Consider the following 24,224-nt stretch of genomic DNA (forward strand, 5'->3'; position numbering starts at 1 on the left):
AAATCATTAGTATATTTAAGGGAGTCAAATGAAAATTTGCATCCTGGAGTCAAACGACGTTGTCGCACCCTAAAACATCTTCACCATCACCGCTTCCATTTTTCAAGCAACTGATAAAAACCCTAGACTAGAGCTAGCGTTTTTTTCGATCCGATTTTGAAGTCACCACAATGGCGATGGCTGCGCTGAGACGCGAGAACATGCGGATTGTCGCCCTTTTAATTTCCCCTCTGCTACTCTATTGTTGTGAAGTATATATGGTGGAATATTTGGTGCACCAAGTTTTTTATATATTAAAATCCTAATATGTAAATTTATAATATGGATATTTGCAATTATAGTTGTATAAATATATAGCTAAGATTCATTAATAACCAACATGTTATGCTTTTCAAAACATAAAAATAGAGAAATTTTAGAGAGATTTGATTCCGTCCCCTTCATTTTCCTATCCTGAAATCCAAGTACTCTAGTTGTAGAGCATTCAAATTTTAATTATAGGGAATCAAATCCAAATAAAATCAAACACATTTGATTGACATTCAGAATGGGCTGGACCATAAAAAGAGAAATTAGGCTTCAAACAATTCGGTTTGATGCTTCCAATTATTTTTGGACATTTTTCCAGAATAATCATAAATTTTGATTTGTTGCACAAATTTAAAATCGGCTGTAAAACCTAGAATACTAATTCATTTTTCTCACAAAATCTAATTTGAATAAAATTATATCTCAAAAAATCTATAGCATGTAAAAAATTTAATGCACACATAGAGTTATGACATTTTGTAATGGGCTGGCCCGGCTCTCGGCTCGGCCCTCCACGGCCAAGCAAATTGGCATGGCTATGATATTTATAACTATTGTTTCCTTCAAAATGATATTTTTTTAACTAGTCCCAAAATTCTCATTTTATATCGATCACATAGTATAGATTTGTATTTCCATTTTAAATAGAAATAATTAAAAAATTGAATTAAAGTTTAATACTAATCATTCATACAATTAACCCATAATCATACTTGTTATCTTCCAATAAGAAACTTTATTAATACACCTGCGATTGATCTTTATTTCTGATTTTTTGATTGGTAAAGAAAAAAAAATGTGAGTTAAGCTGGATAAACAGCCACCACTTAAACCGCCGACTCCGCCCCACCCAATTCAACTCTTCAAATCACCTCATTTCCGTCTCCCCTACAAATTCAATCCCCCTTCACCTCCACCCTTCCACAAATCTTTGTTTCTCCCTAATTTTCCAATTATGCAGACCTCTGCTACCAACACAAAACCAATTTTAGCCTCCATCAATTCCACCAACCATAGTAAACAAAGCTCTATCTCTGCGCTCTCTACACCCAAATTTAATCGGACACTGTTAAACAAGGCCATTACTTACCACCCGCCCAAGAATGGTTGTCGCAGACGCTTGTGTTCCGTTACCAGTCAGGTTTGTTGGGGAAATGTTTTGACTTCTGCTGAAATTTGTTCATATTCATGTCCAATGCTATATTTTTTTGTGGATTATAACGTGGAGTAGGAAATTGAATATCCTGGCTAACTACTTAATGAAGCTTTGGTTAATTGCTGTAGCAGCTTCATGGTGTAATAGCAGCTGTGAAATAGTTTCTCCTATAGCGCAGTGTGGTTAGGGCTCGTGGGTGAATAAGGAAGTGAAATTGAAGCTTGAAAGTATATGTTTTTAGCGGGTTCATAATTAGAGTGCATTTTGGAGTGTTATTTTGTTGGTCAGTCCGGTTCTGTAATTAATAAAATGATAGAAACCATTTGATTACATTTTGCATCACTCTTGGTAGGCTTAAAATGTGCTTCATAAACATGTAGAATGCACTTCACTTTTTGTAACCATTTTCTTATGGTCATTTATATTGGAATGTGTAAGGATTATAAACTGCTCAATGATATAAGAGTACTAATTATAGTTTGATGGTCACTGCTGTTGAGGGATGAGCCTTGATGCTCTTGGCAGTTTGTTTAAATCTTGAAGTCATTGATTCAATATTTGGCAACAAAGTCCTTGCTTGTAGGATAAGAATGAATAAGTTTGCCCCCCCATCTACAACAGAAATCTTTGCATTGGATGATTGGATAGATTTTTTCCCATTGATAATTGATTAAATATTAATGTTATTAATACAAATAGTGTATAAAATCTCTGTGAGATGACATCTATCCTTATGTCTCAAAGCCATTTTGAGGCTTTAAAAAAGGTGTGGGTCTTTATGATTAATATAGATTATGTAAAGTCCACTATATTATATGTAAAAGTTCTACGATTGCCTGTTATCTGGTCTGCACACTCCTTAAAAGTCATTTCATTTTGTTTGAAATGAAATTTACATTTAAGTCACTTGTATAAAGTTACTATCCACTGTTTTCACCTGACCAACTATAATATCTCTCTTGCTGTTGTCCGTTGTTGCAGACAAGTAGAAGACTTTCTTCCGAGTTAAAAGAACTAGCACCTCGTTCACATTTGCTAGCTAATTCAAAACGAGTATCTTGCTTCCATTCTTACAATAGAAAGAAAATTGGAGTGAAGAGATTCACCTCTGGATTCTTTGCTGACAAGTCGACCTTTCCTCTTACAAAGAACCTACCAGATAATACTGAGGTAAGGCATTAGTGAAACTAATTTTGAATTTTGAAATAACTGTTTGATGGTGAATATATGGTAACTTCACTCACTAGCATGTTATTTACTTGAAAACTGGATTTATTATCTTACACCATTTTCTTCTATTGCTCATTTCAACAAAATGTATTCCTTTTGCATTTGGGCTGGGTCAAATTTTTATGTTTCTCACTAGTGATAGATAATTTCTGTATTTGATCAATAATTCTGTCACTCTTGGTTTACCTGTTATGTTTTCAATCCTTTCCCAACTACTTGAGGATCAATCTGCATTCTGAATTCAGTGTAAAGCAAATATTACATTCTTGGGTGCTGCTTTTATGGAAGATTTTATCTATCTTTTGCTGTTGTTTGAGGCAATAATAACCAGCAAGGAGAATGAAGAAAAGTTTATGCAAAAATACCATGCTATTGACATAATTGTTCTTTGGCATAGTCAGTAGTCGAAGATTTTATTTCCGCCCCTTTTGGCGTTTCCCTTGAGGCCTTGACATGCACTGCTTTGATGAAGTTCTAGTGTTTTTCCACTGATTGTCTGAATGATATCTATTTGGTTTCTCCTATCAATTTGACATTCAGGTAAGAGAACTTCAAGTTCCCCATGCCTCTGTGGGCCATGAAGAGCCACATGCCGCAAGTACCACCTGGCCTGATGGTGTTACAGAGAAATCTGGTTTGAGTATAGTAGACACCGAAGCAGAGAGAATAGAATTTGAAAATTTCTTAAGGTTTGAGATTCCTTCTCACCCAAAATTGCACAGAGGACAACTGAAAAATGGGCTCCGCTATCTTATTCTGCCAAATAAAGTCCCTCCTAATAGGTATTTTTCTTTCACGATAATTTCATGGACATGATAAATGCATTTTTACGTGATTAAAGAGTATATTGTCACAATATAGAAGAATGCTTGAAAAATGTAAAAAACAAGTGCAACTTTGCATGCCCCAAGGATATTTAAAAGGAAGAATTCAATTTTTGCTATTAGAGTTAAAACATGCATTAGTGAGATGGGAAATCTGCCGCATTTACGGGAACGTTAGGTAACAAGTTGGGGAAAACATAACGTTAGGGAGTTATATAGTTTTCCCCTGTAAACATGAGGGTGTATTTGCTACTTTGCCCTTCAAACTTTGAAGCTTTCCTTCAACACAGGTAGAGGGTACTGAAATACTTTGCTGTATCATGTTCACAAAAGCTAAAAAAGCTTCATTTGTTTTGTTAAGTACTTTGGACAGGTTCGGTATGTGTAAGCTCTATGTTTTTATGTACACATGATTTTATTGTGGGAAGTAAGCAATAATTAATAAACCATCTGATAGTTTAAGGCATGTGTTAGTCTGAAGAAATTCACACATCCTCTAGGGGAATTTATGAATATACTCGGAACTCATGACAGCACATTAAATAAAGTTATTAAAAGGAGTTAGTTGCTGTAGTGTGGAGTCTAGTACTTGTAGTGATCCTGGCTTTGTAGACAAAAGTTGATAATTGCCTTATGGACAGCAGTATTATGATCCACAACGAGTAGAGCTTTTGTTTCTCCATTCTTTTCTTTAATATTGTTCTGCCTATGAATTATAGGTTTGAAGCTCACATGGAAGTCCATGTTGGATCAATCGACGAGGAAGATGATGAGCAAGGAATTGCTCATATGATTGAACATGTTGCATTCCTTGGAAGTAAGAAGCGTGAGAAACTTCTTGGAACTGGAGCAAGATCTAATGCGTACACAGACTTCCATCACACAGTGTTTCACATTCACTCACCAACTAGTACACAGGTTTGTGAGGTTTGTTTTAATCCCTTCCGTACAAGATACTCTGGTAATTACGTTTTTGGTGGGTCTATCAACTATTTTGTAGTATGCCTTATTTTGTTTTGCTCTTACTCATTTTTTATATGCTTGGAGAAGATTATCAAACTAAATGAAGTAGGGGTTCCAGGGGAGAAACTCAGGAGAAATCAAGGAAACACAACCAACTTTTATGTTTCCCCTCTGGATGATGAAGAAAAGGAGGGACAAGAAAGAAAATAAGTAACTGTATGATCATGTGAAGACAGTTGTATAAAAATAAATGGAATAATCGATAGTAGGAGTGCCGTTGGTGTATATGCAGATATATAGATGTGTCTAAATTAGTGTTACCATTTGTTCCTTTTCTTTTCTGGTTTTCTTCAGCATTTCTAGTCTCGAGACTAGACTCTCTACTTAGTCTAATGGAAGTTTTGATATATAGGCTGAAGGTGACTTGCTACCAGTTGTCCTGGATGCTCTTAATGAGGTAATATATCAATTCCTTTTGATTTCAATGCTTCAAAATTAATACTCTTAAAATTCATCCTATGTTGCTCAATGGTTTTGCACTCTTCAGTTTTATTTTGCATTTTTGTACTTCTCTGTGTTCTTCTCAAGTTCTCATTATATGCTGTTTAAAAACAACACATTCTTGAATGACTGTAGATTGCATTTCACCCCAAGTTTCTTTCTTCTCGGGTTGAGAAAGAAAGACGAGCAATTTTGTCAGAACTACAAATGATGAACACCATAGAGTACCGTGTTGATTGCCAGGTATTTAGAACAAGTGACCAGTTTTGATGACTTTTTGTTGTTTTCCATGTCATTTTTACTGAAATTCTCTCTTCAATTTTCTTCTCGCCTTTTACCAGTTATTCATTTCTTTGTTGGTACAGTTGTTGCAATACTTGCACTCTGAGAACAAGCTGAGCAAAAGGTTTCCTATCGGATTGGAGGAACAGATTAAGAAATGGGATGCTGATAAAATCAGGAAGTTCCATGAGCGATGGTATTTTCCAGCAAATGCAACATTGTATATCGTTGGGGACATTGATGACATTCCAAAGACAGTGAACCACATTGAAGTATGTAACTGCTCCTTTTTTAATGACATGGAGATGATATAGACATAGGATATTTGCATCTCCTTTATATTGTCTGTGTTGTTTCAAATCTATACTTATATGGATGAAATAACAAATAATTTCCTAAACCTTTTCAGGCAGTTTTTGGCAAGATTGGCATGGAAAATGAGGCACCTGTCCCATCTACGCCAAGTGCTTTTGGTGCGATGGCCAGTTTCCTTGTTCCTAAGCTGACAGGTGGACTGTCTGGTGGTTTATCTCAGGAAAGGTCATCTGTTTCCCTGGAGCAAACAAAAAATCTCAGAAGGGAGAGGCATGCTGTTCGCCCTCCAGTTCAGCATAACTGGTCCATTCCTGGGAGCTACACAGAAGCTAACCCTCCCCAGATATTTCAGCATGAATTGCTTCAGAATTTCTCAGTCAATATGTTCTGTAAGGTAATTATGTTTTATGCTGCTTTCTGTCCTAACACAGTGTAGTTGGATAGTGGTGCTGTTTTGATAAAATCATCACTCTCTCTATATTGCCTTTATATTAGAACACTTTCGGTAAAAGCAGGGTTTCAAGGGCAAAAAAGATGTACATAAAAGTTTTAATGCTCATGATATGTATAGTATATGTCCACTTAAAATGTTAGATAGCCACAGCTGGTATTACAGTATTCAATCCAAAATTAAAAAATTCAAACTTCGATGTCCGCAAATAAAAATGCTGTGTTGCCTTTCTAATTTATAATTCGCAGCAATGTAAGTTGGTGGGAATGGGTTATTATGGTCTACCCTCTTCCGCATACATATATATATGCATCAGACACATTATATTCATGTCCAGTTAACTTTTAGTCACACAACTCAAAATGTGGAAGTAGTGAAGTACCAAGTGTAGCAATGTTTTATCCTAATTATTTTAGTCTAGTAACCTTTTGGCTTCTAGAAACTTTTCAGTTTAGAGTCATGAAAGACATGTGGCTGATATTAGTTGATTTCATTCTTTTTTGAAATGTGAATCGCTCAATGTTGTCAGTTTATTCACATCATATCCATAATATTTTAGCTAAAGGTCATTTCTTGGAGGAATCAATTTCCTTTGGAGGCTTTAAGAATAGTTTTTTTCTTGACAGACATTATTGTTGTTTTTCATCAGATCCCAGTCAACAAGGTCCGTACATTTGGCGATTTGCGGAATGTGCTGATGAAGAGAATATTTCTTTCTGCTTTGCATTTCCGCATTAATACAAGATACCAGGTGCTTTGACTGCTCCCTCTAATATGGTTTTGTGTAAGAAGTCAGTCCATGGGTATATCTCCTTGCCTGTAGTACTGAATATCATGATGTACCATTATGGTATTGGACATGTGCTCAAGCTTAAAACTCATTGCCTGCTTTTAAATTTGATGGCCACATTCTTTATTTCAAGATTGTTGTGAAGACAAGTGAAATGAGACACATTTCCTCAAAATCTAGGAAAGCCTATGATTTTATGGTGGACTGAATCAAGATTGAGGCAAATATTCAGTGGAGTGTGTTATATCTTGTTACGGTGCAAACATGATCACTTGAATACTATTGCAATTTATTTTGCAGTTCCCAATTCATTGATCGAGTGTAACTGCTTATAATAAGATACCATAAACAGGGATATGTTTGAATGTTTATCTGGTAAAACTTTGTTGAAGAAATGAAGGTTGATACTTACTGATTTCATGGATATTAGACTCGCTCCACGGAACTTTAAATGCTAAGTTCTTAATTTTATGCCTTTTAGTTCTGTGAGGTTCTGACTGTACATTATGCATAATTAGATACACGTGTCATATATAATAGCAACTACATGTTGTGGTTACAAGCTCTAATGTATTATGTTATTTCATGATCATTTTTATCTTGTAATTTGCATCTCAATTAGTTGCATTTGGGCTAATTTAAGGAATTTCTCAGAGTTCCAATCCCCCATTTACCGCGGTTGAATTGGACCACAGTGACTCAGGAAGAGAAGGCTGTACTGTTACAACACTTACTGTGACTGCAGAACCTCGGAATTGGCAAAATGCAATTAAGGTTGCTGTGCAGGAGGTTTGTTTTTCTCATTTCCTGTATGATCTGTTATTCTCTCTGTGTTTATTATAGATATCACTTTGCACCTAGTACCTTCATGACTGCTAACATGTATACATATGATATGAATATGTTATATGCACATATTGTTACACACTGGCTTTCATTTTCCAACACATATATCCAACTTCCCTGCATATTTGTTATCAAATTTATGGAAAGAACCGATTATCATTTGTTTCCTTCAGTTTGCATGCTAGTTTTTATCTTATAGTAACAGATAATTTGTAAAGTTTTCCCAAATCTATTTCTAAGATACGTGTCTTTATTTTTCTGCTTCTTCAGGTTAGAAGGCTCAAAGAATTTGGAGTCACCAATGGTGAATTAGCCCGGTACCTAGATGCCCTATTAAAAGACAGCGAACAGTTGGCTGCTATGATTGATAATGTGTCATCGGTGGATAATTTAGACTTCATTATGGAAAGTGATGCACTTGGTCATACTGTGATGGATCAGAGACAAGGGCATGAGAGTTTGGTTTCTGTTGCTAGCACAGTTACCCTTGAGGAGGTACTTACTTCCTTGTTGTGGAAGCATAATTATTTCTTATTGGAGATGGCTTTACATTTTACATTAGACATGTATATAGAGGTGTTTCAGGACTTGGGGACATACTTCTGTACATTTTTCAATTAATTATTCTTGATATATGTAGAAAGTTATCTGCATAGAAATTGTGTGACAAAATAGTGTATATTTATGCCACCATATATATGCAGACTGATGTTTACCTGAATCTTTTTGATACCTCAGGTCAACTCTGTGGGTGCAGAGGTGTTGGAGTTCATATCTGATTTTGGTAAACAATCCGCACCGTCCCCTGCAGCTATTGTTGCGTGTGTTCCAAAGAAAGTGCACGTTGATGGAATTGGTGAAACTGAATTCAAGATAGAACCGGAAGAGATCTTGGCTGCTATTGAAGCTGGTTTGAAGGAACACATAGAAGCTGAGCCCGAGGTCTTTACCTAAAAAACCTTTTGTATTTTAATAATCACAGTTATAAGGAGGGGATAACAGCAAGACCTAGTGTGCTGCCTTCACTCGGAGAAATATTCCATGTTTCCCTATGTAGAAATTGTGTTTCAAGAAGTATTGTCAAAGCGATATATCTCTAACTTCTAACTGTTCATAACTGCAGCTTGAAATACCCAAGGAGTTGGTATCATCAGAAAATCTGCAGGAACTGCTTTTGCAGCGGCGCCCGTCATTTGTTCCTCTTGACCAAGAAAAGAAAATGACAAAGGTTTATGATCAAGATACAGGAATAGTTCAGAGATGTCTTTCGAATGGAATTCCAGTGAATTACAAGGTAACTCGTTTTGATTTTCATGGTTGATTTGATTGAATATTTGCAGTGTTTTGGGATCATTGTGATTATTTTGGTTGGAGTATAATTGATGGCTGCCATTTCGTGAAGTTGTTTGAGATTAAACATTTACTTTTGTATATAATCAATTGATAATCTAGTTTTCTCATTTTAGTACCCGGAACTATTTGTGTCTGTTTATATAAAAATGTTTTTATATGGTGTGGGAAAGGTTCAAATAAACCTTCTTAAAGTGAGATCAACTGGACACAAAGCTGCAATTTACTTAGATTTTTGTGAACTTAACTTTATATGGTTTTTCATTCTTATCTTTAAAAAATTACTCCCTCCGTCCCACTTTAGGAGTCCCGGTTTACCATTTTTGGGTGTCTCACTTTAGGATGTGAGTCCTGGTTGAAATATTCCATAAATGGTAATAGGCCCCACATTCTACTAACCTTTTTCCACTCACATTTTATTATAAAAGTAATATATAAAAGTAGGACCCACATTCCACTATCTTTTCTCACAAACTTTCCTTTACATTTCTTAAAACCCGTGCCGAACTCAAATGAGACTCCTAAAGTGAGACGGAGGGAGTACTTGATTTTTCAAAATAAAGACAGCATGAAATTGCTACTCATGTTCATCAAACCTAGAACTTGTTTGTACAGGGATCTGTTTGTATCAATATTAATAAGTATTTTTACATAACAGGATTAGGGTGGATGGTCAGAAAGTATCAGACATTATAAAAGTTTTGAGTGGGTTGATAAGTAAGACCATTGATTTTTTGGGGTTTAAGGGTGATATGCATCCCACCTGTAGTGGTGGGATATGATTTATCCTGCTTGTTAGTGGATCAAAGTTTACATTGAAATAAATCTATCATATACAACATTGAATCTAGTATATATTCAATCCATCAGATTTTTAATCCACAAAAAAAATAAATCCATAGGAAGCCCTTTTTGTTATTCAAACCAAAGGTACGTTGAATAGTAACAAATGATGAGCTAGTCACTTAGTCTTCTGCTGCAGTTTTAAGCTACCTACATACTGTTTAGTTATTTGATGTATACTCCTAAGGTCAAACAATCTTTCATGCGACTCCTGTTACTATACTAATAGATTTCCAAAAACGAAGCCAATTGTGGTGTCATGCGACTCATTGTCGGTGGTGGACGCGCAGCTGAAACTGCTGAAGCTAAGGGAGCGGTTATTGTTGGCGTTCGTACTCTGAGTGAAGGAGGTCGTGTGGGAAACTTCTCTCGTGAACAGGTGAGGTAGTGAAAATTTGATTCTCTCATTACCTCATATTTGAGGTTTTCTCCAAGACTAAGTTGATTCCTTCATTTGATACAGTATTTACCTGAAATTTTTTCCACTTCATTTGATAACAATGAAAGGATCAATTGATCATAACTTGAAATTAGTTCCAGTGCCACTGTTTCTGACATTAAGCATAAGAGGCACTATTTTTATCTTACTTTTGACTTCAGATGATTTGGTTGTTTATGTGTCATTTCATTGATATTCTGAACATAAAAATTGATAAACACAAAAATAGTACTGTTGTATGTCCTCTATCTAATCGTATCTCCTGTCAAATACTGAACATTTTTTTACTCTACGTTGTTTCTTGGAATAGTTATAATTACGATAACCATCTGCAGGTAGAACTTTTCTGTGTGAATCATCTGATCAATTGCTCCCTTGAGTCAACCGAGGAATTTATAAGCATGGAGTTCCGCTTTACTTTAAGAGATAATGGAATGCGTGCTGCTTTCCAGTTACTTCATATGGTGCTTGAGGTAACGTGAAACCTTCAATCATGGGTGGATTATAATTGAAGTCTGCCTATCTCCTGAGTCATTTCTCATATCATGTCATTTGATGAGCCACAGATATGCATTTTTGTCAATCAAGTTTACTGCTTTTACCATTCCCCTTTGTGGAGTTAGGAAGTTGATGTGTTAGGAATGAGGCTTATTTTCAGATCAAGTAAGGTTGATTAAGCTAAAATTTGTCATAATCCTTGAGAGGATACATATATTTAGAGATCCTACGTTTGGTAATTTTCAGGAATATGAACTAAAAATATTCACTTCATTAGTTGGAATAATTAAGCTGGTGACATCAATTATAGTGAAAATATACTATATTTTATTCTATTTCACTCCTGCTACTAACTGTGCTTAGCCCTGCCTTGTTGTTGCTGCAGCAAAGTGTTTGGTTGGAAGATGCATTCGACAGAGCAAAGCAGTTATACCTGTCTTATTACCGCTCTATCCCTAAAAGTTTAGAGCGTTCTACTGCCCACAAGCTCATGCTTGCCATGCTGGGTGGAGATGAACGATTTGTTGAGCCCACTCCAAACTCATTACAACACTTGACACTTGAGCAAGTTAAAAATGCGGTGATGCGCCAATTTGTTAGTGACAACATGGAGGTTAGCACCTATCCACTTCTAGTCAGTTCTTTTAAGATGATTTTTGTGACTTTCTTATAATTTTAACATATGGAATGTCTTCATAATTCATATCTCACTAGTAAGGGCTTTCTTTTGCTTTGTTTCTTGTTGCCCCCCTATTTTCTGTTTGGCAGGTGAGTATTGTTGGTGATTTCACTGAAGAGGATATCGAGTCTTGTATATTGGAATATTTGGGTACAGTGGGAGAAAGAAGGGGTTCTGAGGGACCACAAAAGTACAGCCCAATCATATTTCGACCATACACTGCTGATCTGCAGCATCAACAAGTAAGAAATGATCTATACCAATGGTGAATGTATTTTTGCCAGTGAAAGTTGACTATTACCTTCAGTTCTTAAGTTTTGCATGTGATCGGGTAACCATGTGAATCTAATTGCTTGTTATGGGAGTTATGTTTCTAGTTTTAATCATAATTTGTGCTTATCCTTGTCCTTAGATTTTCTGTTCAATGGCTGCCTCACAGGTATTCTTGAAGGACACAGATGAGCGAGCATGTGCATATATTGCTGGACCTGCTCCCAATCGCTGGGGGTTTACTTTTGAGGGAAAGAATCTTCTTGAGTCAGTTATCAATGTCTCTGCATTTGGTAAGTTTCTTGTGTCTAAAATACTAAAGTTATCACAATTTTTTGTACACTTACCTTAGTGGGCATACTATGAGCTTCTTTCTTTCTGTTATCTGACGTAGAATTATACTGTCAATTTACACGAAGCTTTTGCAAGAATGAAAACTACATGAAATTTTTGGTAGTGAATTGTTCAGTAACTGCTGTATTTTTGCAACATGCATATCCACATGTATGAGATTTGAAGACTGACTTCCTATTCATCCACATCCACTACAATTTCCAAAAGGTAGAAAAGTAGAAACTTACAAGTCTCTCTCCCTTCTTATCATATCAAACGAAAAATAAGACTGGGAAAGAGAAAAAATGGGAACTATGTCAAAGACAATTGGACCTTAGCTAATTCTGATCCACTTATGTTACTGATTTTATTTCCTTTTGGGGGAAGGAATAAAGTGCTGACTAGAGCTGTACTTCTTCTTGCCCCTAATGACCATGACTGATATCAAAGAGCCAAGCAGCTAGATTATCTTTCTCACTCATGGATTATATGATGCTTTGAGCAAAATTGGTTTCGCTGAAAATATTGCCACTGTCGAAGATATGAGTTGAATCGGGAAATTAAGGAAAGAATAAAAGAAACAGAAATAGTGCATTCCTTGCTTCATCGATAAAGTAGCATGTTTGTTTTTGAAATATGCTTTTTAATGTGAAAAATAAAGTTGATAAGTTGATAACTGAGTTTCACCTATACTTAGCCTCTACATGGTCTATAGACCAAATCTGATGCTGAGTATGGATGTTAAGTTAAACTGTCACTGCACCTTAATATAAATGCACGTTAAGAATGGGGTCGTGGTAGCTGATTGATCTGTATATTCTCGCAATCAATGGTCAAATGGATGGCTCTTCTACTTTGCTATCGAGATTTTCCTGAAGAACGCTTTTATGAAGTTTCTCTTATGATAAAGATTTGTAGATATAACATGATCTCTCAAGAATACGGTTATTGTTTTCCAGGTGAACATCTGAAATCTGAAGACCAGCACAGTAAGTTGGAAAATGCTGTCCAAGGAAAACTGCGTGCTCACCCACTATTTTTTGCCATCACAATGGGTTTGTTGCAAGAGATCATAAATTCCAGGTAATTTCTAGCACTGGTTCGACTGCAGCTATTGATTGCTATGGTAACGCTCTCTTCTTTGAAATCTGGTGTTTTTCTTTTTTCTTTTAAACTTCAACTTTATAAGCACAGTATAACCTAAAAGTTTAATATGGAGTGGATATTATCATTTAATATAAACACAAATGTGTGCGATTTAGAGCGGTCATGCTGTACTCATGTTACCTGCACACTTATCCTGATATATGAATTTTAGCAGGAAAATCTTGTATGTGTTTGAATCATGTTACTTTTCTTAAGAGGTTCCTGTTGATTTGCATGAATCAGATCTCTGAGTGTTAATTGTATGAGTCTTGCTCCTATCATTTCCCCTTTCCCAGTATTTTGTTGCTCTTATCATTTTAATCTAATTTTTTTGTTGGTGTGTGTAGGCTCTTTACAACAGTCAGGGATTCTCTTGGACTGACATATGATGTGTCATTTGAACTAAACCTGTTTGATTGGTTGAAACTCGGGTGGTATGTAATTTCAGTGACATCAACCCCTGAAAAGGTGTGTGTTTATCCTGTAATGATTTTTCATGTTTGCTGTGATCGTTGTATTATTGAATTCTAACAATAAATATGCAGGTACATAAAGCTGTTGATGCTTGCAAGAATGTCCTAAGAGGTCTTCACAGTAACCAGATTGCCCCAAGAGAGTTGGACAGGGTAAGTTGTGTAGTTATATGTTTAAACTGATGATTGTAAAAAATTGTCTTGCTGCCTATAATGAAAAAATAATGTGTGATATAACCATTTAAGTTCCCTTGGAATTTCTGGGAGTTAGTGTGATGATATTAAGCCTAGAACCTGGGTGGACTGCTTTACTTTCTCTCAGAAAATTCACCAAAATTCAAGAGATGTAATTATAAGAACCACTTCCTGTGCGTTCTGTGTGGATGTCCTTATTCTGCTGAAGTGAATGAAGTTTTGGTGGTTCTTTTGTTTTTCGTCTTCCCAGACTTGACTAAACTCTTTCTTTGCATATGCAGGCAAGACGAACACTGCTTATGCGTCATGAAGCTGAAATCAAGTCAAATGCATATTGGCTAGGATTGATGGCACACTTGCAAGCAACATCTGTCCCAAGAAAGGTAGAGCTTTCTTACTTATATTTTGAAAATATAAAAGAAATCTATGATAGATAATTGGTATGCACGACAAGGCATCTCAACAGTGTAATGTTTGTGCTGGGTTGGGTGTCGTGCGACATGTGGCCAAAAAAGAGAACTCCATCATATTTGTTAGTTTCTCTTTTTCCCTCTCTTACTGCAGGAGAGAGAATTGAAACTTGTATTTGCTCTTATATTTCAGGATATATCTTGCATCAAAGAACTGATATCTCTATACGAAGCTGCTACTGTTGAAGATGTATACATTGCATATGAGCAGTTGAAGATAGACGAGAATTGCTTGTTCTCTTGCATCGGAATTGCTGGGTCTCAGGCCGGTGAACCTGTCACAGGTGAAGTTAGATGCGTTATGATTAAAAAGTTAATTTGTAAACTACTGCTTATATAGCTATTGCATAATTGCTTAGTTAGGTACTAACCCTCGTTACCCAAATTTCTTTTGCAGCTTCCCCTGAAGAGAGAGAATTATCTGGGGGCCTCCACAATGTAATTCCCGTTGGACGGGGTTCGTCAACAATGACACGTCCAACAACATAAAGTTTTTATTGAGACAGGTCAAAAAAGGTATTTTCTGTTGCATATGGATAACTTCTGCACTTTTCAAATTTGTGTAACGAACAATTCAGTTGAAACTCGATTATTTTCAACATGTACCATTTTTTTCTGCTGTCGGTAAGCAAACATGCATAATGAAAGATGTGAACTCGACAGGTTGAAACTTTCATGGGAAGGATTGCTCGGACTGGAGCCCGATGTGCAACAACGGAGATAAAAGAAGCTGAGGAACTGCCTTAGATCTCCCACTTCAGGCAGAGCAGCTACTGATGTGTCTTTGAACCTTGATTTAATGGATGCAAACAAAACATAATTTCTTAAAAAAGCTCACTAAAGTAGAGGATCATAGTGGTTATACACATCTCTTTTGAGATGGTTAGATGACTGGATTTTTATCCTTTCAGGATATGTAACATTGTGAATAGTGTAAGAGATCACATCCATTCTTATACTTGATAGTGTACTCGAATAATATAGTATCCATATCTATTGAAATGGAAAGCACAATCTTCTTTCTTAGTTTGCAGATATTTTTTATATAATCTTAAGTAATTTTTCTCAGTACAGACAACCAAAGAAGGAAATGAACTAATATTCGGAAAATGGGAATTCAGTTGCTAATTTTGCAAATTGATGTGAACTAACTTTTTGCCTTCATTTATATCACTTAAGTTATACCGACGAGAGTGGGAGTGTCGGTTGACAAGCATTTGATTTATTTAGTGAAAAGCAAAGTTTGTTTAATAGTTGGTGCAAGAGGCAAGCAAGGTTGTAAAAAGGGGCCCAACTAATCCAAAGGTGATTGCAAGAAACAACAAATATAGGGATAGGAGTTGCAGTTGATAAGGCTGAATATTCACCATTCCTTCACACCTCAGTTACTAAATCAAAGTTCTCACTTTCTGCTCGCTTCATCGTCTCAGCTCAGCCATGGCCTCTGTTTCTGCCAATTTTGTTTGCTCAAGAACTTCAGTTCGATTGCCCAACCAGGTAAAAATATTCTTGAAAACTTCCATGAGCTAGACTCTGTTTTTGCATTGTTGGAATAAATACAAGATGCTGAGATAGTAATCAAGAAGCGTAAACGTAATGTAGGTGTAATAATGTACATACTGTACATGTGATATAGTGACGTTATGACCAAAAATGACCTAAAATGTGCGTTCTTATCATGTTTTGCTTATTTAGCTTCCTTACCAAACTGCCCCGTAATGTAATAAGTTGTGGCAGATGATAACGAGCAAGAGTTTAAGGCTGGCGACAGTTGGTTGGGGGAGGACACCTGGTTTCCCTCGTCTCTCTTCTTCCCGCTTCCAAATCTCTTGTGCTGTAAGGACTCGTACATATCTCTCTTCCCTCTTTCTTTCATGTTGAGATAAAAATATGTGTGTGTGTGCAGGCAAAGAAAGAAACAGTGGACAAGGTGTGTGAGATAGTGAGGAAGCAGCTTGCATTGCCTGCTGACAAGGAAATCACCCCTCAGACTACTTTCACGGATCTTGGAGCCGACTCCCTCGACACTGTAACATCCCATTCTCTTTGCACACACATGCACTTATTATTGAGTTGTATGTGAGTTGCATGTTGGTTGTTAATGTGCAGGTTGAAATAGTAATGGGGCTGGAAGAAGAGTTTGACATTACAGTGCAAGAGGATAACCAAGACAACATAAGCTGCATCCAAGAAGCTGCTGATCTCATTGAACAGCTTGTTGCCAACAAATCTTGATGCCTCTTTGTCAACTTAGGATTATTTCTAGTGGATTTTTTCTGATGAGATGTATCTATTATGCTTTCTTTGTCTACATTTTTGGTATCTCAAGAATCAAATATTGTAGTTGGGGACATGAAAGCTTTATTCAAATTTATCTATTTGGTGGAATCTTTGATTCAGAGGTATATGCACTATCTTGATTTGGTTCTAGCATGGAGTTTGTTTGATTTGATATGCCTCTACTGTTGGTGTGCATTACACCATTTCATTACACAAAATGCAGTCTAATAGATTTCTTATTTTTCAAATTTCAAAAACACTATATTTCTTTCTCTCTTTTATTTTACTAATTTTATATTGAAACATGAGCCTCTCCCTAATTAGAACACGGAATTGGAATTGGAATTGGAATTGGAATTGGAATTGGAATTGGAATTGGAATTGGAATTGAATTGAATTGAATTGAATTGAATTAGGTGGAATTGAATTCTAATTCAATTCTAAATCCATTGTTTGGTATTATTACAAAATTAATGTAGAATTGTATTATATTTCCAAATCCATTTTTTGGTAACTTAAAAATTGACATAGATTTGGAATTGGTAGTATGAATATTTTTAAAATAACATTCACTATCTTTTGATAATTACTATCACATTCACTTAGATCAATATATTATAGTATCATGGGAGTGCTATATTGCTAACTACAAATAAATAATAGTCATTAGATATTCAAATCATTGGCCTAGATCATCAGCCCCGAAATGTCAATACGATCAACAAAAAACATGGGTATTAAGGTCAATTTACAACAAATTATTTGTAACTAACTTTTGAAAAATATCCCATAACTTTAAAATGCATATAACTTTCTCGATTTAAATTATTTTTTCGCACAATATATATCAAATTAAAGATAATTTCATAAGGATCCTAACGAGATTTCACTTGCATATGTTCCGATATCAAAATCTGAAAAAAAATTCAAAAAATTTCATAAATTTCGTTAACAGATTTATATCAATACACGACACATAATATGTCAATGCAATGTTTGTACAATGTCAATATGAAATTGTATTGACATTGTCATGTCTTTGTATTGATGTATTTCATACACTGTATTAACCTAAATTTGATAGTTGCTGTTATCTTTTTAATATTAAAAAATAAAAAACGAAATTACACATGGCAAATTGTAGACCACAAGATTTTTAAAATCCAATGGTCTTAAATTAGTTGTAGTTAGTAATTAAATGATGAGTTAGCAATTGATCACTCCCCTAAGAATAAGAATATTTAAAATCCAATGGTCTTAAATTAGTTGTAGTTAGTAATTAAAATCCAATTGCTAACTACAATTAAATGATAGTCATTAGGTTTTCAAATTAAAGGCCAAGATCATTCAACCCTGAGTATCAATATCATGCACAAAAAATATCAATTAGGGTATTAATGTCAATTAATAACAAATTAGTTATAACTAAAATTTGAAAAAATATCTCAAAACTTTGAATACATATAACTATCTTGATTTAAATTATTTTTCCGCATAACATATATCAAATTAAAGATAATTTTATAAGGATTCCAAAGAGATTCAACATGTATATATTTCGATGTCAAAATTTGATAAATTTTTTGTAAATACTTATAAATTTCGTTAATAGCTTTAAATCAATACACATCACATAATATGTCAATACAATGCTTGTACAATGTCAATATGAAATTGTATTGACATTGTCATGTCTTTGTGTTGATGTATTTCATACACTATATTGACATTGTGTTTCTAAACCCTAAATTTGATAGTTGCTATTATCTTTTTAATATTAAAAAATGAAAAACGAAATTACATATGGCAAATTGTACACAAGATTTCTAAAATCCCATGGTTTTAAATTAGTTGTAGTTAACAATTAAATGATGAGTTTGCAATTGATCACTCAGTATCATACTTATAAGTTAAATAAATAGATCAATTTTTTTTTCTTATCTTCTAAAGCTAAAATATAAATAGAACCAGCACGTAATATTATAATAATAGAAGCAAAATGATTAATTTTGTAATCTAAGATATTATATATAAATATAGTAATCTAAATATCATGATCATATTAATGCAGCTGCTTCTATTTATGATATAGATTTTAAAGTAATATTTGCATCCCGCTCGAGTGGTAAAAGAACAACAATAGAAAAGCTACAAAGGTTTCAAGTTTCAATAATACATTCAAATGTACTATTCTTCATAAACAAAATCACCTAGATGAAATATAACATATTCAAATTCAAATAAAGTTCAAATTGAACGTCACTTATCAAGTTTGCGCTTTAAGCCACTTGTACTTCAACCCTACTGGTATACCCATAAATGTATAGAATAATATGCCATCGTGCATCATCATATCCAGAGCCTTGATCAACTGCATCTCATCCAAATCAAAATCGTCTTCAACTCTGCTAATATTTCTTGGGGGTTCATCTTTTTTTTTTGCTTTTCTATAGGAATCTCTCTCTCTTCTATAAGAAGCTTTTTCTGCTCAATAACAAGTTTTTTCTGCTCCACAACAAGCTCAGACTTATTCTTTTCCACCATTAGATAGTCACTAAAATCAGTAATCATTCGTTGCACACAATCAGATATGACCTTCGCCGATGACGTTTTCTTCTTTGATCCGAGAGAACTTGAAGAATAATGAATATCTTAGTCGAAGAACTCTCATCGTCACTTCCATCATCAGAGTCTGACTCATGGATATGCATGTACTAAAGTTAAAAGGTAGTGAAAATTTATAAGCTATAACATAATCACATTCTAACCATAATATAAACAACAATCATGACAAAAAATGAGGACAAATGAGAAAAATAAGGTATATGACAGCAGATGTAACTTTAAACACTTGATCAAGCATAAGACTTTCAATAAAAACTTACGTAGCTTCATTACAAGCACTTGGCAATTATAATCGAGATCTGAAAAAAAAATTAGTAGAAAACATAGGACGGCTTTTTAAAATGAGAAGCATACCTTGGTGACAACTCGAAGCAATAGTAGAGAAGTCTGTGTGCAACAGCAAATGAACAAGGTAAAAGTCAAATTCAGCATTGTATAAATGAAAAGGGAACATCGATTACGAATAAGAGGAACACAGTTTAAGACAGCAAGAAAACCATAAACCTGATGTTGGTACAAATGCTAAAAAATGAGATAAAGCAAACATATTTATCCTAATTATACTTCAAGAAATATAAAAACCTGCTACCATGATCTCTAGTTTTGCTAAATAACTCAACATAAAGAGTGAAAGCTCATAAATGCCTTACATTTGTGTTTCTAGCAAAATATGAAAGTAAGAGCATCCACAACCGTGCTCTTGCCAGCGGCACGGTTGTGGGCCCGGACCCACTTTTTCTGTCTGCTCTCTGGCAAGAGCACAACACCCACAGCTGTGCTCTTCCGCAAGGACGAGCACAATTAATTTAAAATTCAAGTAAACAAAAACATTTCCATAATACTAAAATTCATTAAAAAAACCTAAATAATATTACAAATGACAAATAAAATAAAAACGACATAATTAAAATCCTAAAAATTAAAAATTACATAATTAAAATACTAAAAATTAAAAAAATCACTACTCGTTGCCGAATTTCGCCCACATGTGTTTGATTAGGTCTTCTTGTAGCTGAATGTGGGTTTGGGTATCGCGCATTGTGTGTCTTGTCTCGATCCTCTGGCCAACCGTCGTATGCTCACCTCGGCGTTGGGGAGACATCGCTGTTGAGCTTCCGGCTTCATCCTCGTCGTAGAAGCTAGCCGCACTCGGCCCTTCGTCGGCTATAATCATGTTGTGTAAGATAATACACGTGAACATGATGTCGTCTATATTATTCACGTACCACAGCCGAGCCGGAGCCTTCACAATGTTGAATCGGGCTTGAAGGACCCCGAAGGCTCTTTCGACGTCTTTCCGCGCGGACTCTTGACGCTGCGCAAAAAGAACCCGTCTCGGGTCGTGCGGGTTGCTGAGCGTCTTCACGAAAGTCGACCACCTTGGGTAGATACCATCGGCGAGATAGTAACCCATGTGGTATGTAGTTTCGTTGACGGTGAAGTCGATCGCCGGTGCTACACCATTCATCATATCATTGAAGAGGGGTGACGAATAGAGCACGTTCAAGTCGTTGTTGGATCCGGCAATGCCGAAATATGCATGCCAAATCCGTAGGCGGTAGTCGGCGACCGCCTCAAGGATAAGTGTTGGGCCGCCGCCTTTGTGACCCCTTAAGTGTTGCCCCCTCCAAGCAGTCGGGCAATTCTTCCACCTCCAATGCATGCAGTCAATGTTGCCAAGCATTCCGGGAAAGCCATGGACTGATTCGTGAAGACGAAGCAACCGTTGACAATCATCGGTGGTGGGTACCCGAAGGAATTCATCCCCGAAAGCTGAACGAACGCCCTCGCAAAAATTCTTTAGACAAAGGATTCCAGTGGACTCACCGATATGCAAATACTCGTCGAAGATGTCGGCCGTTTGCCCAGTAGCGAGTTGTCGGATGGCACACATACACTTCTGCAACGGCGTGATACTTTATAAACAAGCGCTTTGACATGTGAAAACGGCGCCTGAAGTAATCTGCCGGAAACCGCGGCTAGTCGGCAAAGTAGTCGGCAACGAGCCTTTCGTGGGCTCCCTCCCGGTCACGATGGATGTAGCGGCGAGTTGATCTAGTTCGTTGAGGAGGTGGAGCGGGGGTATTCGCCGCGACATATGCTTCGTAAGCGGCACGATGTTGTTCATAGTATTCTTGTTCTTCGCGCTCCGCTTCCGCCATAAGATGGGTGAAATCCATTTGAGGTTTTGAGTGAGGGATGAATGTGTTGATAGTTTGTATGAGAATTATGAATGAGAGATGAATGAGAGATGATTTGATGTGATAAATGGATGATGAATGTGTGTATTTATAGATGATTTTGGGGGGGGAAAATTCAAAAAAACGGGCAAAAAAAACAGCCATATTTTTTGGATTTGGAAAATATTTTTTTATTTTTTATCATTATTTAAAACTAAATAATGAATTTTAAATAAATAAAAAAAATATTCAAAGGCAACGGCTATGCCGTTGCCAAATCGCGTGCCGCCACGTCGCCTGCTCACTGGCACGGCGCTGCTCGATGCATCGAGTAGCGCCGTGCCAGCGGCGGCGAGCCTCGTCCTTGCCGTTGGCACGGACGGACGCGAGGCCGGCATCCACCGTTGTGCATGCTCTAAGGAAGTTCTTCCAAGTTCTTCTTGAGATTAGAACAAGAATTTCAGAGCTCATTTTGAAACTGTAACTATCACCTACTGAATAATTAAATGACTAGCTTTTGAGTAACTTCAATCAATCCAACATCTTCAAGATTTTTAGCACATGCATTCCATATCCCAAATCATATTCAACTCAAAACACATCTCTCGGGTCTTAAATCCGAGAAAATCGGGTTTATAGGGTAGTTTACCTTTAAAATAACGTAAATGTACCCATTTTGTTATCTCTTTCATATATGGGAAAAACGCCACCCATATTGGCGTGTTTATAAGTGAAGACGCCACCCATATTGTCATCGTATTGTATTGAAATACAGTATTTGTTAAAACACGCCAAGATGGTTGGCGTGTTTTATATAAAACCGCCTTCACCACTAGCGTGTTTCAATATAGAGAGATATGCTACACTGACGTGGTTCAAGTTAAATACGCCTTCCCTACTGGCGTTTTTCATTAGACACGCCTACGGAACTGGCATTTTTAATTAGACACGCCAACGGTATCGACGTGTTTAGTCAGAAACCTTATATCGGTCTTCCTCCCCAAAACGCGAAACACACAGCACACACATCAAATTTTCGTCCGGGTTTTCATCTTCTCCTCCCCAAATCGCGATTCTCTCAACCTCTCCTCCCCGAAATCGGTGATTTGGCCCTCCCTCCATTAATCGGTGCTATTCTTCCCCGTATTTGATAAATTTTTCGGTTAGTATGCTTAATTTTTACAATATTAGAGTAATTGAATACCGTTGTTATTTAGGTTTATTTGGGTTGTAAATTGATGTTGCATTGTTTGGGTTTAAGTGAATTTGTGTATTGTTGAGATAGTTGAGATATTGGCGTTTAGTTAGAGTATAAATTTGATTATAAACCTAAACCCTAGTGTTGTTATAGCTTAAAAATTGGGCAAATTGATTTGGTTTATGTGGGCATTGGTTTATTTGGATTATAAACCTAAACCCTAGTGACAAATTATTAAAATTGTTAGGTTGATGTATATTGTTTAGTTTGAATTGTTAATGTTGTGTAGGTGAATTGTGTTATGATTTTGTGCAATGTTGTGTAGGTGAATTTGTGTATTGTGCATTATTTGATATTGGTGTTCCATTTTGTGATATTGGATTAAATTGTATCTAATTATTGAAATTGTTTAGGTTTGTTTATTGTTTAATTTGAATTGTGAATTTTGTGTAGGTAAATTATGGCTTCATCTTCAACTTCTCGTCGTCGGCTCTTATGTGGTCCTGCGGATCCTTCGGTATTGTATCTTCAGAGACAACACGTCTCTAATAATATATGAGCAGGAGTTCCATCAGAAGACGTACGCTGTCGAAGATATGAAGGAACCATTTGGGATGTTCCCATACATCCCCATGTTTTGGCAGTAGTGGACCAGATGGGGTTCGGCGGTATATTGAGGTGTGGTCAACCAAAGGACATTGACCACCATCTTATCACCGCATTGATCGAACGTTGGAGGCCAGAGACTCACAGTGACATTGGAAGACGTGGAGGTCTTATGGGGCCTCAAAGTTGACGGAGAAGCTGTGACGGGTTACATCCCCACGAAGGATGTGGGATATTGGAAGCAACTGTGTCTGGATTATCTAGGATTTGTACCAGAAGCATCTGAGTTGAAAGAAATGGTTTGGAAGCAGACAAGCTTATCAAATCAATTGAGGATTGAGCTGAGTGATGATCACGACCACTACATATATGTTCAACGTGCTCGTATTTATTGCCTGCTATTACTTGGTGGTCTGATGATCCCGAACGCCTCCGGAAATGAAATTCCGTTCTTCTACGTGCAATTTTTCATGGATGTAGAATGATGTTCTACCTATAGCTGGGGTGGTGCGACGCTTGCTTGCTTGTACCACAATTTATGTGAAGCTGTCGTTGCTAGGAGGACCGATGTCGGGGGAGCTTTAACTTTGTTACAGCTGTGGGCTTGGGATAGAATCCCAAATATTAGACCGAAGATGCTAAATCCCGAGCATATAGACTACGCACCATGTGCATTCGCGTAAGTTGTTCACTAATTCATTTTTTAAGCACAATTTTCATCAATTTCCGTGTTATTCGCTCATAATTTAAATTTTGTAGATGGAATGGTCCGGCGTCATATGTAAAAGCACCCGGGCATTGCATTGAGAACTTCCGAGATCAGTTCTCCAGAATGCACGCCAACCAAGTAATTTATATAACTTAAATTATTTTTTGTTTGTTGTTTTTTATTGAATTTATTTTGAATAAATTTGTTTCAAATGTAGTTTATTTGGAGGCCTTATGTCCAGCGGAACTTGCCGGAATGTTGTG

At 36.2% G+C, this 24,224-nt stretch overlaps 2 protein-coding genes across 4 annotated transcripts; both read left to right on the forward strand.

Moving 5' to 3' along the window:
* The first annotated feature begins 1,086 nt into the window (after positions 1 to 1,086).
* On the forward strand, positions 1,087 to 15,389 carry LOC121748035 (stromal processing peptidase, chloroplastic-like). Of its 2 annotated transcripts, none has more exons than XM_042142249.1 (25): positions 1,087 to 1,450; positions 2,447 to 2,635; positions 3,236 to 3,477; positions 4,239 to 4,446; positions 4,895 to 4,939; positions 5,119 to 5,226; positions 5,349 to 5,537; positions 5,675 to 5,974; positions 6,681 to 6,782; positions 7,476 to 7,610; positions 7,938 to 8,162; positions 8,406 to 8,609; positions 8,791 to 8,961; positions 10,090 to 10,239; positions 10,635 to 10,772; positions 11,183 to 11,410; positions 11,566 to 11,718; positions 11,916 to 12,039; positions 13,039 to 13,162; positions 13,573 to 13,693; positions 13,771 to 13,851; positions 14,175 to 14,276; positions 14,497 to 14,647; positions 14,761 to 14,879; positions 15,027 to 15,389. In XM_042142249.1, the coding sequence occupies exons 1-24, from the start codon at positions 1,265 to 1,267 to the stop codon at positions 14,850 to 14,852; spliced, it is 3,768 nt and encodes a 1,255-aa protein (XP_041998183.1). In that variant the 5' UTR covers positions 1,087 to 1,264; the 3' UTR covers positions 14,853 to 14,879; positions 15,027 to 15,389. The 2 variants fall into 2 exon arrangements, with proteins under 2 accessions (XP_041998183.1, XP_041998184.1); XM_042142250.1 differs by having other exon boundaries at positions 4,239 to 4,437.
* Positions 15,390 to 15,643: 254 nt separating this feature from the next.
* On the forward strand, positions 15,644 to 16,751 carry LOC121747152 (acyl carrier protein 1, chloroplastic-like). 2 transcript variants are annotated; one of them, XM_042141147.1, is made up of 4 exons: positions 15,644 to 15,860; positions 16,092 to 16,199; positions 16,270 to 16,392; positions 16,473 to 16,751. In XM_042141147.1, exons 1-4 carry the CDS (start codon positions 15,801 to 15,803, stop codon positions 16,596 to 16,598), a joined length of 417 nt encoding a protein of 138 aa, XP_041997081.1. In that variant the 5' UTR covers positions 15,644 to 15,800; the 3' UTR covers positions 16,599 to 16,751. The 2 variants fall into 2 exon arrangements, with proteins under 2 accessions (XP_041997081.1, XP_041997082.1); XM_042141148.1 differs by having other exon boundaries at positions 15,651 to 15,860; positions 16,101 to 16,199.
* Positions 16,752 to 24,224: the final 7,473 nt, after the last annotated feature.

Source organism: Salvia splendens, chromosome 9 (assembly GCF_004379255.2).
Source record: "Salvia splendens isolate huo1 chromosome 9, SspV2, whole genome shotgun sequence".
NCBI lineage: Eukaryota > Viridiplantae > Streptophyta > Magnoliopsida > Lamiales > Lamiaceae > Salvia > Salvia splendens.

What these genes read in the sequence shown, in the direction of transcription:
- LOC121748035 (XM_042142249.1), top strand. Translation starts at nt 1,265, where the DNA reads ATGCAGACCTCTGCTACCAACACAAAACCAATTTTAGCCTCCATCAAT. An exon ending in ACCTACCAGATAATACTGAG is followed by an intron (nt 2,636 to 3,235) that starts GTAAGGCATTAG and finishes TTTGACATTCAG; the next exon opens with GTAAGAGAACTTCAAGTTCC. An exon ending in CCCCAAGAGAGTTGGACAGG is followed by an intron (nt 13,852 to 14,174) that starts GTAAGTTGTGTA and finishes TTGCATATGCAG; the next exon opens with GCAAGACGAACACTGCTTAT.
- LOC121747152 (XM_042141147.1), top strand. Translation starts at nt 15,801, where the DNA reads ATGGCCTCTGTTTCTGCCAATTTTGTTTGCTCAAGAACTTCAGTTCGA. An exon ending in GCTTCCAAATCTCTTGTGCT is followed by an intron (nt 16,200 to 16,269) that starts GTAAGGACTCGT and finishes GTGTGTGTGCAG; the next exon opens with GCAAAGAAAGAAACAGTGGA. An exon ending in GAGCCGACTCCCTCGACACT is followed by an intron (nt 16,393 to 16,472) that starts GTAACATCCCAT and finishes GTTAATGTGCAG; the next exon opens with GTTGAAATAGTAATGGGGCT.